This window comes from Muntiacus reevesi, chromosome 8, assembly GCF_963930625.1.
Source record: "Muntiacus reevesi chromosome 8, mMunRee1.1, whole genome shotgun sequence".
Lineage (NCBI taxonomy): Eukaryota > Metazoa > Chordata > Mammalia > Artiodactyla > Cervidae > Muntiacus > Muntiacus reevesi.
This window is the reverse complement of record NC_089256.1, coordinates 91,837,031-91,853,019: the sequence shown is the minus strand read 5'-3', so window position 1 is coordinate 91,853,019 and position 15,989 is coordinate 91,837,031. Positions and strand designations below refer to the sequence as shown.

At 42.8% G+C, this 15,989-nt stretch overlaps 2 protein-coding genes across 13 annotated transcripts in view; one reads left to right on the top strand and one right to left on the bottom strand.

The window, feature by feature from the left end:
- MED12L (mediator complex subunit 12L) overlaps positions 1-15,989 on the top strand; it is a 343,991-nt gene that overhangs the window by 141,566 nt on the left and 186,436 nt on the right. The window lies entirely within an intron of this gene.
- The window catches only part of P2RY14 (purinergic receptor P2Y14), a 64,877-nt gene that overhangs the window by 17,341 nt on the left and 31,547 nt on the right, over positions 1-15,989 (bottom strand). For 6 of the 11 annotated variants that reach the window (XM_065943503.1, XM_065943502.1, XM_065943505.1 and 3 more), the window contains one exon: positions 15,011-15,093. The exons of the other annotated variants lie outside the window; for them this stretch is intronic. Coding sequence is in view for 1 of the 6 variants with exons in the window: in XM_065943501.1 (XP_065799573.1) it covers positions 15,011-15,093 (83 nt within the window). In the remaining 5 variants the exon portion in view is untranslated. The remainder of the gene's footprint in view (positions 1-15,010; positions 15,094-15,989) is intronic. 11 annotated transcript variants of the gene reach the window in all.

The window sequence follows — 15,989 nt, the reverse complement described above, 5'->3', positions numbered from 1 at the left end:
CCTTAGGATGGACTGTTTTGACCTTTGTGCTGTCCCAGGAACTCTCGAGAGTTTTCTGCATCACCACAGTTCAAAAGCATCCATTCTTCAGTGCTCAGACTTCTTTATGGTCCAACTCTCAGATCTATACATGACTACTGAAAAATCACAGCTTTGACAGTCAGTTCAGTTCAGTCACTCAGTCGTGTCTGACTCTTTGCAACCCCATGGACCGCAGCACTCCAGGCTTCCTTGTCCATCACCAGCTCCTGGAGTCCACCCAAACCCATGCCCATTGAATCGATGATGCCATCCAACCATCTCATCCTCTGTCGTCCTCTTCTCCTCCTGCCTTCAGTCTTTCTCAGCATCAGGGTCCTACGGACCTTTAATTGAGGAGCAGTGCTAATTCATTCTCACATTGGAAATGCCTGCACGTTCTTCATAGGCTGAATTGCAGACACCTCAGAACGTCCTCTTCCACCAAAGCATAAGCTCAGCGCTGTCCTTATACCTTCAGGCCTCCTTCCTGGGCCCTCCTGTTTACAGACTCTCAAAATCCCGAAGACTAAGCATCTGTGAGTTTCTGCCACAAACAGCTGTTCTTTGATTCCGTGTAATAACAGGTAGACTGATAACATGCAGACCTAGTTTTTACTGTTTAATTCCAACCACTTCCCTTAAAATACATTTACCCGAACTCGCAGCTAAGTGCACCAGTGGCATCTCCTCGACCCTGGGTCTGTCTTCACATCTTCGGGTGTTGCAGGTGGATAATTAGGAGCTGGGGAAAGGGGTGAGGTGCTGCACAGGCCCTTCTGGGGCCACGAAAATGGGCCCCCCCCCAGCCTCTGTGTCAGTAACTGTATCTGGTTTGTCAGGGTGGATTTGGTGGGATTTTTCACCTACAGTCTTGGGGGTGCCCGGGATTTCTCATCCTTGGCACTGTAGACTTTGTTTTGAATTGCAGTTCTCTGTAGACTTCGCAGGTGGTTCAGACCGTAATGCGTCTGCCTACAATGCGGGAGACCCGGGTTTGATCCCTGGGTGGGGAAGATCCCCTGGAGAGGGAAATGGCAACCCACTCCAGTACTCTTGCCTGGAAAATCCCATGAACAGAGGAGTGTGGTAGGCTGCAGTCCATGGGGTTGCAAAGAGTCAGACATGGCTGAGCGACTTCACTCTCTGTGGTTGAGTGGGCTGGTGCATCATAGAAGGCTGCATCTCCGGCCTCTCTCCGCTAGGTGCCAGCAGCTGCCATGGTTTAGGACACACAATAGCTCCTTAATGATAGTTGTATTTCTTACCATTTTGATACAGGAATAGAATGTAATCAACTCTGTAAATTGATGCTAAACTTTATGCATTGCGTAACTCAGCAGCAGGACGTGATTCATGTGTTTAGGCCTTGGAATGTGAAGTAGGTTTTCTTTACTGTCCTGTTGGAATGATGGGCAGGCAGGGGAGCGTAACGGTAAATGGATGCAGTGGACCTTGGTTTAAAGCACAGCTCAGTGTCTGGATAGCTGTGGTAGGCAGTCATCTGGGGCTTCCTGGGCAGCTCAGACGGTGAAGAATCTGCGCTCTCTGCAGAGTGCCTCCTGGTTTCTGTGCTGACGTCTAAAAGGAGAGGCAGTGGTGCTACCGCGCAGGGTTTCTGTTCCTGTAAGACCTGGTCCCGGCAGTGTGTGACTCAGCGACCGGCGGGGTTCGGAGCGGATGACTCAGCGGACAGCAGAATCGGGTCGGCCGTCTCTGGGGCTCGCAGTGGGCCAGGATTTCCCCCGGCTGGGCCCCACGTGTGCCCTGCTTCCCCACACCCATGTGAGGCGGTGGTTCTGCGCTGGTGCAGGGCTGCAGCAGGCACCTGAGACCCGTTTCCGAGCGCGCCGCACCTCTTTGGGGTCTGGCCCAGCAGTTTGCCTGGGGGGCCGGGGGAAGGCTGTGCCTCTGTGGTCCCTGGGTTCTAGGAATGCAAAGTGGCACCCTAAGTAAGGAGGGTTTCCCTTCACCCCAGAGCATTTCACGCTCCCGCCTGGCAGTCCCTGCAGGCCTGCGTCTCTGATGAGAGTGATGTAGAGCCGTGAAGTTCCCATCTGCAGAGTTCGGGGGACTGGTTCCTTCTCTGGAATTCAGTGACGCTGTCACGATTCCTGACTCTGCCTCTCCCTGCCAGCCCCCCTTCCGCCCGCAGCCTGTTCTTCTGCGGCATTGTTTTGGAGTCTGTGTTTCCGTTCCCTGGGGGCCAGGCAAGGAGATGAATCTCTGAACTCTTTCTGCTTCACTGAGATGGTGTTTCTCAGTCAGGCGTGCTGTGCTCAGATCTTGGGGCTTAGGGCCTTCACACATGCCCCTTTGCTCCGGGGCTGGGGAACAGATTTTCAATTCTGAGAAACCAGCTGCTTTCACGTCTGAGATGAATGTTTTATGTTTGTTCAAGATTCAGGCTTACATATCCACAGGAAAGGAATATAAAAATCCAGGACTCTAAGTGGGAATGGACATACTGCAGAGAAGTGACTGTCACACACTTTAAAGCCTAAAATTCATGTACTTCCTGCCTGTGGGAGGAAATCAGTAAAGTGTATTGTTATGAATTGGTAAATTCTTTAAATGGATTTGTATTTTGTTAAACACAGTATATGACAGTGGAACAACTATAATTCACGTGAGAATGAGTAGGACTTAAATGTGACAGATGCATTTTTATGCGGCTTAAAGACGGTGCTCAAAGTGCATATGGATGAAGACCTTTTCTGTTTTGAGTCCTAGGCCCTTCCCGGTGGGATCCATTGTTGATTGTAAATGTCCTCTTTAAATAGTCCACTAGTGATTATTTCGCTTTTCATATGGATTTCCATGTGAATCAGTCTTACGTGTTTTGAGAGAGAGCTTTCTTGTATCTTGCCATATGCCCTTTGGGAGCTATGAGTTCCCATTTCTTCCCTGCCTCAGATGTAGTTGTCTGAACTGTACAAAATCTGCTAATTAGAAGTGTTCCTTTCCATCTGTACCGTGAATTGCATTTCATGTTCATGACCTACTTGGACCACAACCAGTTTTATTTTGCTCCATACTGTTTGTGTGTGTGTGTGTTTGTTTTTAAATGCAGCCTTCCCTGACTTCTAATCTTTATCCATACATGGTTGCTTTCCTCTTTTGTATTCAAGATCTGTCTCTGTCTCTAGACTATTTTCTTTCAAGGTATAAACCTGCAGAAATTCTCTTGAACTCGTGACACCCTCATAGCTATAAACTTGCTCGGGCCTTTTCCAACCTCACATAACAAAAGTAGAAATCCTCTGTAGCTGACAAAGAACGAGCCCCAATATCAGTGAGCTTATCTTGTTTCTGAGTGTCACTGCCCGTTAAAGGGGACCAAGCCTCCTGGGGAAATGACTGATTTCAAAGTAGACACAAGGAGAGGTGGGTCGATACCTTGTGGGCAAAAAGCAAGGGGTACTCAGACTGACGGGGGTGTCTCGGGGGAAAGGGCGTGAGAACTGGCCTGGCACCTCTGCTCAATTCAGCAGTTTGCATATCAGTAAGAACAACAGTACCGTAAACACTTGTGAAAGCAAATCAGATTCAAGAGTTGCTAGTACTATTAAAAATATAGATAAAAAAGGGAGGATGAAGGCAGGAGAACGTCTTCAATGAAGAATGTCAGCTAGAAAAGGTAGAAGGAATGATAGAAAGAAAGAAACCAACTTTCAATCTCAGCATAACGACAGATTCAGGCAACAATCTTCAATGTTTGTGAAAAGTCAGCGAAAGTTTCTAGGAGAACAGGATGTTCTAATCTACACGCGTCACTTTCAGATAACTTAGAATAACAAAGGAAAAATTCTACTTTTTCAGTAGGGATATTTGACAGTCACTGAATAATTGAACTTACCAAAAATGGAATAATTTGATATCCCCCCCCCAATATAACTCAGATGTATACAACATACCTTGTTAAAAAACTAATCATGGATAAACAATTGGACAGATTCAGAGCATGATCATTCTATAAAAGAGCCAGCTCAGAACCTCTATATAAATTAGTATCATGAAAAGCAGATGGGATGGGCTGGAAGCGAGCAGTTCTTAGACATCTCTACCTTCCTTACCTTTTCTTCTCAGTCACCTTTGGGAGCTTCTCTGCCTGTCCTGAAATCGGTGTTTATTACTCTGTTCCTGGCCATCTTTTCACATTCTCGCCCTTCTTCTAAGCTGAAGTAACCTTTGTTTAGAATATTGTTTAAGACGCTCATCTGTAAGACAGACTTCCTTTCATCTATCGCACAGTGCTTTTGGCACCTTGTATGAGGCAGTGTTGTTGGTATTGGGGATCCTGCCCTCTTAGAGCGCAGAGTCTTGGTGGTTCTGGTATCTGAGCAGCCTCCTTACCCCACTCTGCACTGAGCACCTCTATTTCCTGCAGTCCTGAGTTGTCATCTAGAAACAGCCTTATCATCTCTTTCTACTCTCGTCACATTTTACAGCAATAACTGCCAGTTGCTGGGAACTTTACCTAGGTATCAGACACAGGCAATGCTAATTGCTTTTAAAAATACTTATTCTTTTCAAGGGATTCCCTTGTGGCTCAGTCGGTAAAGAGTCTTATTCTTATTCTTGTCAGTGGAATATTTGATATTCTGAAAAGAATTTATGCACAGAAGCTAAAGCGCACAGACAGAACACAGCAGATGTGAGCGCCAGAGCCTCACGGTATGACGTGAGCATGCCAGCCTTTCCCTCCTCATTCTCCCCGGGCTGTGCCTTCCTCCACAGCAGAGAACTCTGTCCTGAATTTTGTGTCCTTTATTTCCCATCTTGATTAAATCTATATGAACGTAGATTCCATTAAAAAATTGTTCATGGTTCATGGTTTGTGTAGCCTTCCAGGACTTTTTTTTTTCCTTCTTTTTTTATCCCCAGCTCCACATTATTGTTTCTAAAGGAATTGAAATCTTTGGAAAAGGCTTGGAAGTAGTTGCAAAAGATGAACATTCATTCACCCTTTGGCTGAGCATTTTAATTCCTAAGTATATGTTCTAGAAGAATCTCTTCCAGAGGCATTCCAAGGATGTACAAGAAGATGCACATGAAAGGATGCTCATAGAAACATTGCTTGTAACGGCCAAAGTGTAGAAATAGCAACTGGTTATTGACAGGAGAGTGGGTTTAAAATTTTAGTGGAATTTTGTGTAGCCATGAAAATGAATGAACTACAGCTGTGCTTTTTTTAGATCCTCCTGATAAGAGAAATTCTATATTACGGTTGAGGAAACTGAGGTCTAGAGAGCTTGAATAACTGATCCAAGGTGTAAGAACAAGTATGTTGTAGAACTGAGAGTGTTATTCTAAAGCTGTAATGACTGTGGAGTATTGTATCTTGTTGAAAAGTCTTGGCTTTATTAGCTTGTCTGTTCACTGAACGGAGAGAGAGGTTCGTATTTTCGTCTAGCTCAGCAAATGGATCATAGTAGGAGTTGAATGAATTTCTGAAGACATCCTTACTTTACACAGGAAGAATGCTATGTAAGGGAGCTTAGTAGCTGGAGTGAGTTCTGAGATGGTAACCAGAGCACCTGCAATGGAAACTCAGCCCTTTCAAGCCCTCAGGGACTGTAGCATCTTACCTGCATGCTCTCTCCTTGGTTTCACCCCCTGCCCCATCCCAGTGGATGGCTGAGGGATGCCTGGCAGGTGTATGTCAGCATCACTTGGATTATTACTACCCCGAATTCCTTAGCCAGGGCCCACAACTGCTCTCCGGTGGACAGCAGAGGCCCTTCTTTAGCTATGTGGCTTTTTTTTTTTAAAATTTATAATATGAACCTGCCCAGCCTGCAGCAGCAAAAGTGTCAGCAAACTTTCTGTCTCTTGAAGGTCCCTGACGTGATCAGCTTGTGGCAGAGTGCAGACAGTTTGTGCATATGGGGTGGGGGTGTAGAGAATGCAAGGTTGCAGATATTTGTTGCCTTTGGCAAGTAAACCAGTATGTGTCATAAAAAAATTTATTTCACTCTTTAATTTTTTTGGCTGAGTGGAACAAAAATTGAAAAGAAAAGCAAAAGCTTAACTGCCCAGCTATCCCCTTGAGCTTTTCCTTGCCTGCCATCCAGTGTCAGGAAAAGCTCTGAGCAGATACATGTTTTTTCTCTGTCTCAAATAAATCATGAAAAGCTTTTGTTACTTTGTAAATTGGGGGTGAGGGGGCAGCGGGGGAGAGGCATTGGCAAGGGTCTACAAACATGACCCACCAGATTTTGTCAACAACCGCATAGGAGGAGCAGGAATATCCAGGTAGATTTGCTTTTACACTGTCTCCGTCGTGATGCTGAAGGTCAGTTCTATAAAGATGAGCCTCAATGAGGCAGAGGTTCTCGGAACCCTGACCTCGCCTGTGGTTGTCTGTCTGCAGCGTCTTACTGTGGTTGCCTCATATTGGTCTCTGTTAAAACATCAGTTTCTCAGGGAGGCCTTACTGGTTTACGACCCCTGACATAGCTGAGCACCTACCCAGCACACTCTGGCCTCTTACCAAGTTTTATTTTCTTCAGAGCCATCTTCATTATTTAAAGTGATACTTATTTTTCAATTTATTTTCTCCATCATCCCTCCATCTCCCTATTCCTACTATGCCATCCTCTTAAAGGTAGTCTTCATGAAAATAGAACTTATGTCTTTTCTTCAGTGTTAAATTAGTGCCAGGCATATAGTAGAAGTTCATTAGATATTTACTGAATTTATGAATGACTGTATCTGTACAACTTTGGTCAAATAAAGGACTCAACTGTTGAATGATGAGTCTGTTCTGGACCTCAGAGTTTTATATTTTCTGTGTTTAATAGGTTAAAATGTATAGATGTCTTTAAAAATCATTGGTGCATAAAATCAGATTAACCATAGCCTTTGGTTTATGGCATATTCTTATCATGCAAGGTTCATGCAAGGTTGACGTAAAAATTTTTTATCTTGTTCTTAATCACATTATTAATTTCCTTCAAACTTGTTAACCAAAACTAAAGCCAAGACTGACAATAATAAGCTATTAATACGTGGAACTGAATTCTCTTTCTTCCTACATGCTGTCTCTCTGGCCATCGTGTACCCTGAGCCTCATTTTTTTCATTTACTCAGTTTAGTTTTATTGTGTTTTGTTTCATGTGTATGTGTTCCTAAAAGTGTGTTGAATGCTTGTGTGTGTATGAAATTGTGGTCTTTAGGAGACGTTTGCAGTCGTTTAGTGGTTTAAATATGTCACCCCATGCATTGCCCGTGTTACTTGAGTGTTGCTATAAATCATCTGCTTTGCTGACTGCGACATTCCACTGTCTCACCACGCCACGGTGCATTCATTCAGCTTTCCGTGTTCGGCATGCTTCCAGGGTTTTGCCCTTTTGAACCATGTCATGGTATATATTCTTCATGTCTTTGGATGAACATGTGAAAGAGCTTCTTGTGTGCATAAATCTAGGTATTTAATTGTTGAATCATAGGTATATGAATGTTAAACTATAGACAGTGACGTCAAACTGTTTCCCAAAGTGATTACAGATACCAATCCTCTGTGGATACCAATCCTCATTTCCTATTTTCAGATTTACAGATTTTCTCTTGAGAAATGTTACTCCATTGTGGTCTGATTTACGTTTTCGTGATCATAGTGTTAGGGGCATCTCCTCATATGATAATTGGTTATTTCCACGAAATGTCTAGTTACGTCTGTTGCTCATTTTTCTTTTGGGTTGTTTGTGTTGTTACTGATTTGTGGAAATCCTTCAGATACTCCTGATCCCTGCTTTGTTGGTTTCATATATGGTGAATAGCATCTCTCAGGTTGTAACTTGTTCTTTCATCTTTAAAAGTGCATTTTGATAAACAAGTTACTTACTTTAATATACTTAAATTCTCACTTTTTGGAATTAATGCTGTTAGTATCAGAATACAGTATTGGTATGTCGGAGTCTGAGATAACGGTTTGGCCTGGAGGCCCTGACGTGCTTTCAGGGGGATCAGGAGGTCACCCATTTTCAGAAGAGTGCTGACGGGGTGTTGGCCTGTTCCGTTCACTGCGCTGGCACCTGTGCTAACCGTGCGAAAGCCGCAGTGTGTAAAGCAAACCTGCCGATGCCTCAGCACACTTGAGGCCAATTACCCAGTTGTGTCCTGGAGTCATTTTGTAACTTGCTGCCATGCAACCTGAGTAAACAAACAGAAAGCCAGCAGCACGTGGGGCTTCCTCGGTGGTCTGGTGGCTAAGAATCCATGGTGCAAGGCAAGGCGCTTCCTGGTCTAGGAAGGAAGACCCTGCCTGCCATGCGGCACCTGAGCCTCTGTGCCCCCGCAGTGAGCCTGCGCTCTGGAGCTGGGAGCCGCAGCTGCCGAAGCCTGCGTGTCTGAGCCTGTCTCCGCGACGGGAGAAGCCACACACCGCGGTGAGGAGCAGCCCCTGCTCGCTGCAGCTGGAGAACGCCTGCACACAGCAGCGAAGACCCAGCGCAGCCAAAAAATAAGAGAAAAAAATCTCAAAAAAAAATCCCTATAAAACAGAAAACCTTAAGTTCACTTAGGATGACTGTGATGACGTGATATGTATTGTCCATTTGACAAATATTTAAATATTTCATGTGGCACTATAAGAATAGTTTGCAAAGCACTTCTGCTATGTTTGATGGTGGTCTAGAGGAACAATACTTGGGAGTGAGTTACGAGCTAAATTAGGTACTTTCTTCACGGAACACCATTTTTACTGGAAAGAATGATATGCAAACTCTGGCAGTTTGTACTTGAGATTTTGAGAAAATGTCCACCAAATACCCAAAATCAAGTCAAGGAAAAAAAATAGCAGTACCTTCCAGTACTTGGAGATCAGTGCCACTGTGATTACTATTTTTTGATACTGTGTAATGAAAAGTAGACTTCAAAGTTCTGGATGAAGATACCTCTCCAAATGACCAATGATTATATGATATAAAATCTAGCATTGGTAAAAGATTTCCTCAAAGACTAAATTATACTAAAGGATTTTAATGTAACAAAAATTTAGTTTCTCCTTCGTAAACCGCCTTTAAGAAACTGCCACTGTTTTGAGTTTTGATGTGGTACCAAAGAGGATGGAAAAAGAAATGGCAATCTACTCCAGTGTTCTTGCCTGGAGAACCCGCATAGACAGGAACCTGGCGGGCTGCAGTCCATGGGGTCGGAAGAGTCAGACACGACGTGGCAACTATACCACCACCACCGCTGCCACCAAAGAAGAAAATCAGAAGGCCACGAAAATACTTCTTCCTTGTCCTGTTAGAATATATCTATGTGAAACTAGATTTTTTCAGTATACTTTAACTAAAACTGCATTTTGAAACTCATCCAATGCAGATGTGGATGTGAGAATTTAACTGTCTTGGGCCAGATGTTAAAGAGATGAGCAAAAATGTAGAATCATGCCATTTTCCTCACTAAAACTTTTAGGGAAATATAATTACTTTTCACAGAAATGTGTTTTTCATGTTAACATTTAATGCTATCTTTAAAACAAATTAAAAATAAATATTGTATGAATTTCACAATTAAAATTTCTAATATAGTAAACATGACAGGGTATAACAACATAAGAGCTTTGGGGTTCTCAATAGTGTTCAAGGGATCTTGAGACCAAAGTTTGACAATTCTTGGCTAAAATATATTTTACTCTCTTTTCTAATATTTTTTGGGTTTAGTTAGCTTATTTTATTATGTCAGTTCTTAGTCCATCCCATATATGCACTGTCTGTAAATCCCAAAACAAAAAAAGACACCAGATCTTTATGAAGAGTGACTAAATGAAAAATGTGTATAACTTCTGCCTATCATTGTAACTCCTACTCATCAGATAATCTTTCATTTTTTGTTTTTTTGAGTTATTTTTGATATGGCTGTTAACTTGTTTGGTTGTCCATCCATCCATCAAGCATGAATTAAGCAAATAATACCTCTCATTAGTTCCTCCCACCCTGTTCTGTGTAGGACCATCACCTGCGGGGCTCATGGGCCCTGACCCGGATCTCTACACTCCGCAGCCGTCAGGCCTGCCGGTCTGGGCTGGAGGGACGGGTCTGCTTGTTTGCAGCCAGTGTTAGTTAGTGGCCGGTGGACCTGTTGACAGGTACTCACTACTAAAATACTGACATAGTGCCCAGTTTTCTGTTGGAATGATAGGAGATAAATCGGGAGAAGTATTCATTTCCCCTTGTTTTATGATTTCTTACTTGGCCCGATGACTGTGCGAATCAATTCAAGAAATTTCCTGTGGGGTTTTACTCTTGACAGGACTACCTGTAACTTAGTAAGATACTAGCAAGGAAGAGGAAGGAGTTCCGTTTTTACTGAGTAGCTCCTAAGGTACCAGGTACTGGCCTGTCTTATTGTCTTAGTAGTTCTTTGGGGTGATAGTTTTATTGTGATGGAGCAGAGGTGGATCACAGAGGCAAAGGAGCTAAAAAACAAAATGTCGCCCAAGCCCACAGTAGATTCAAATTCAGCTGTTTGTCTGAAAAGTGCTTGCTTTTTCGACAGTGGAAAATTTCCTCTCTAAAAATCCGAGTCCCAATAATATTGACTGTTTTATAAAATGTGATTATTGCCATTATTGTGTAAATACCTAGTTAAGGTGCAGAACAGTCTCACATACTCTCGTTATCTCCCTCCAGCTTTTATTTGTGTATAAATCACAATTCTTATTGGATATGTTTACCTCCTTAGGGCAGAGACAGGATGGGGCAGGCAACAGGGCATTTGATTTGAAGCCAGATGACTTTTTCCTTTTAAGTTCAACCCTTGGACTTTATTAGTTGTGCCATCCTGTTTGAATCACCAAAGCTCTCTGAACTCCAGTTTCCTAATCAGTAAAACAGAACCAGTGACAGCAGTTCTTTCTCAGTGTAATTTGGCTGCTGGAAATACCCACTTTTGATAACAGAATCTGTGCAGAGGCTTTAAAAACAGAGGAGTACCTGTAGGGATAGTTAGAAGTCCTAAATCTCAGTAGTGCATATGAGTTATGTGGTGGTGTTTGTTATTCAGTCGCAAAGTTGTGTCTGAGCCTTTGTGAGCCCATGAACTGCAGCATGCCAGGCTCCTCTGTCCACCAGTCTCCCGGGATATGCTCAGATCCACTGAGTCAGTGATGCTATCTAACCATCTCATCCTCTATTGCCCTCTTCTCCTTTTGCCTTTAATCTTTCCCAGCATCTGGGTCTTTTCCAACGAGTTAGCTGTTTGCATCAGGTGGCCAAAGTATTGGATCTTCAGCATCAGTCCCTCCAATGAATATTCAGTCTTTCCAACGATTTCTTTTAGGATTGACTGATTTGATCTCCTTGCAGTCCAAGGTACTCTCAAAAATCTTCACCACTCCAATTCAGAGGCATCTGTTATTTGGTGCTCAGCCTTCTTTATGGTTCAGCTCTCAAAACCATATGTGAAGAACTACTGGGAAAACCATGGCTTTGACTGTATGGATCTTTGTCAGCAAAATAATGTCTCTGCTTTGTAATATGTGGTCTAGGTTTGTCATAGCTTTCCTTCCAAGGAGCAAGTACCCTTTAATTTCATGGCTGCAGTAACCATGAAATTATCTGCATTCAAAATCTTCAGTGATTTTGAATTATGTAGGTTGTTAATAGTGATGTTTCCCTCACCCTTTGATTGCTGGGGCTACCTTCTAACACTGTTTTATTTTTTATTAGATCGAGTCATATAAAATTGCTAACATTTAACTATATTTTATGTGCAAAAAATGTCAATTTCATATGGCTAATGCAGATTTATTTAAAATAGTCTTTAGTAAAATTACACATGAACAGTGAAAATCTATATAGTTGCATAAAAGGGCATAGGACCAAAAGTCAGTAAACCTTGATCTTGGTTGTATTTTACAAATTAAACTTTTATTATGGCTTTTCTTTCTCAAACTATCTGATGACACGTGTGAATGCTGCCTCGTAGCCAGTGAAATGTTTTCTGTTGAAGAAGCGCAGAAGGCCACGGAGCATTTTTCCCCAGAATGAGTTGATGCAGACAGTTGGCCCAAACGGAGGAAAGAGGAATTAGTTGCAAATGCCTGTCTCTTCTTTTTAATTGTGTTAAGTGTGAGATCTACCTATATGTCTAAAGGTCTATATGTATAAGTGGATAGATTTTCTCCTGTGAATGCTTTCTTTAAGTGGAGAAAGCTGGCAGGGAAGTGATAGGTATAAAACTGAATTAGGGAAGACTCCTTTAGAGAGTAATTTATGAGGAAGGAAGTCACAGCTCACAGCGAGCACTAAATTTAGTGATTTCTGAAGTTTTTGATGGCAGTGTTTGTCATTGGCAAAATATGCTCTAAACCTCAGCCTTATTTCAGTTGAAGTATTCTTACAATCTCTCCAGAAAATGGAGCTCCTTAGCAAAAGAAATATTTATTGTTTTTTTGGGGGGGGGGTGCTGGGAAATAAACTGGAATGGATGTTAAAAATGAACTAAGTTTTTAAATTATTAATTTAGATTCTATGGAATTTACTGCCCAACTTTCTAGAAAAACAAGCAATAGAATAAGTTTCACAAGTTACATACTTTGTTCTTTCCATCCACGAATTAGGCTTACAATGGTACCAATGCTTGATACTTAAGAGTGTTGTGTGAAATCTCAGAGGAAGAGATCAGAAGAATCAATCAAGATGGAAATGAAAACTTACAAGACATTAGGAACTGGGTCTAAGATGGCAGAGGGGCAGGTGGACATGGACTTAAAGAGATGGACGTGGAGTTCATCTGTCTCCACAGACGCCCTGGACAGCACTTAGAGATGCAGTAGTTCTCACAGAACACTGGCTGAATACCACAGGAGCCTCCATCACCAGAAAGGACTGTACGAATCTGCACACGACCGGGTAGGATGAAAGAAGTGAGAAGCAGGAGAGCAAGCAGGACCAGACTTGCACCCCGGGGGTGGGAAGCTAAAGCAGGGGAGAGATTCCTGAGTTCCAGGGAAATTGGTTGGGACAGAGGGAAGCATTTGAAGGATTAGAGAGTGAAGCAGCTGATCTGTGATAGTCTGCATAGAGTGAGACCCACACGGACCATCTGCTACAGGCCTGTGTACCCCGTTCTGGACGCATGTCCACCAGTGCACGCGGGGGCTCGAGCTGGAGCGTGGGGAGTGGAGAGCAATCCCGGGGTGAGGACTGCTGTTGATCGTGGGGAGATGGTCTGAGGGAACGGGAGGAAGGAAATCCGCAACAGGGAATGCCTTTGGAGGAAAGCTTGACGGCCCTGGAGGCAGGGCACTGTTGCTGAGCCACTCGCAGGGGTGGGACCACCGCTGTAAGCTCTCTCCCCCCAGGCTCGCGTTGGCAGCCTAGCAGGAGGGAAGAACCACCCACGGTTGCCTCTGCTGCTGGAGGCTAGAAAAAGCTCCTGATAGAGCTGTACCCCTTGAGCCCATGGCTTCTGGCTTCCCTGTGCAACTGGTGCTGCCGGGGCCCTCACGATCCAAGCAGGCATGCCACCTCCCTGTTCGGTCCTCATTGCGGCAGACTCAGGTCCTCTAGGGCAGCCTCAGGAGCAGTCTCCTGTGCGTGGCCCACCTATAGAGGTGGGGATAAAACCACAATTGAGCTCCAGGGGCAGAACGACTGAGGAAGAGCATCAAAAGCCTTTCCATCACCTGCATGAGCTGCAGATTAAATCCACAAGGTCAGCTGGTAGACTGTGTCTGTGGATTGTGTGAAAGGACAGTGTGTTCCCACAAAAGAAAATGCCCTGACTCTGGCAGCTGTGGACATCGGAGGCAAGTACATGTGGGAATAGGGACAGATTAGCAACTGATTCTCTGTGGCCACCATCACCCTGTTAGCAAAACCAGACAAAGATATCAACAGAAAGAGATAATTACAGGCCAGTGTCACTGAACACAGATGCAAAAATCTTCAACAAAATATTAGCAAACAGAATCTAACAACATATTAAAAGGATCATACACTATGATCAAGTGGGGTTTATCCAGGGATGCAAGGATTCAGTTTATGCAAATTGATCCATGTGATACACTGTATTAACTAATTGAAGGATAAAAAAATACGATAATCTTGATAGATGCAGACAAAGCTTTTTGATAGTTTTCCACACCTATTTAAAAGTCTCCAGTAAGTGGCATAGGAGGAACCTGCCTCAATATAATAAAGGCCATGTATAACAGGCCTACAACAAACGTTATTTTCAGTGGTGAGAACAAAGTATTTCCTGTTAAGATCAGAAACAAGGCAAGGATGCCTACTCTCATCACTGTTGTTCAGGATAGTTTTGATCCTAGCCATGGCAACCAGAGAAGAAAAATTTAAGGAATCCAGGTTGGAAAAGAAGAAGTAAAGCAATCACTGCTTGCAGATGACATGATACTGTACCTAGAAAACCCTAAAGATGCCACCAGAAAACTAATAGAGCTTATCAACGAATTTAATAAAGTTTCAGGATGCAAAATTAATGCACAGAAATGCCTTGCATTGTTATAGCTAACAATGAAAAGTCAGAGAAATTAAGGTAACAACCCCATTCACCATTGCAACAAAAAGAATAAAATACCTAGGAATAAACCTAAGGAGACAAAAGATCTGTATGCAGAAAACTATGAGACACTGACGAGAGAAATCAAAGATGACACAAACAGATGGAGAAATATATTCTTGGGTTGGGAGAATCAATACTGTGAACGTGACTATACCACCTAAAGCACTCTACATACATATTTGGTGCGATCCCTATCATATCACCAGTGGCATTTTTCACAAAACTAGAACAAAGGTTTTACTGTTTGGATTGAAACAAAAAAGACCTTGACTAGCCAGAGCAACCTTGAGAAAGAAGAAAGGAGCTGGAGGAATTAACCTTCTTGGGTTCAGATATACTACAGAGCTGCAGTCATCAGAAGAGCATGGTACTGGCACAGAAACAGAAATATAAGTAATTGGAGCAGAATAGAAAGCCCAGAGGTAAACACACACATCTCTGAGCACCTTACCTGTGACGGAGGAGGTGAGAACATACAGTGGAGAAAAGACAGTCTCTTCAGTAAGTGGCGCTTGGAAAACTGGACAGCCACATCTAAAATAATGAAATTAGAACACCTCTAACACCATACACAAAAAGAAACTCCAAATGAACTGAAGACTTACATGTAAGACCAGAAACTATAAAATCCTAGAGGAAAACATAGGCAGAACACTCTTTGAACATAAATTGCAGCAACAGCCTCTTTGACCTACCTCCTAAAGTAATGGAAATAAAACCAAAAATAAACAAATGGGACCTAATTAAGCTTAAAAGCTTTTGCATAGCAAAGGGAACTATAAAGATGAGAAGACAATCTTCAGAATGGGAGAAAATAATTGCGAATGAAGCAACTAACCAAGGATTAATCTCCAAAATGTGCAAGCAACTCATGCAGCTCCATAACAGAAAACAGACAACCCAATCAAAAAATAAGTGGATGACCTAAACAGACATTTCTCTGAAGAAGATGTATAGGCAGCCAATAGAAACATGAAAAGATGCTCACCATCAATCACTATTAGAGGAATTCAAATCAAAACTACAGTGAGATATCACCTCACCCTGATCAGAATGGCCATCATCAAAAAGTCTACAAACAATAAATGCTAGAAAGGATGCGTAGAAAAGGGAACTCCCCTGAGTTGTTGGTGGGAATGTAAATTGATGGCAACCACTAACGAGAAGAGTATGGTGACTATTCCTAGTTAAAGGGTGTTCCTAGTTAAAATGGTATGAAGAGTATTCCTAGTTAAAAAACAAGGAATAAAACTACCATAAGAAACAGCAAACTCTCCACTAGAGATATAACCTGAGAAAACTATAATTCATAAAGATACATGTATCCCAATGTTTACTGAAGTACGTTTTATAATAGCCAGGACATGGAAGGAACCTAGATGTTGATCCACAGATGAAAGGGTAAAGAAGAAATGGTACATACCTACAGT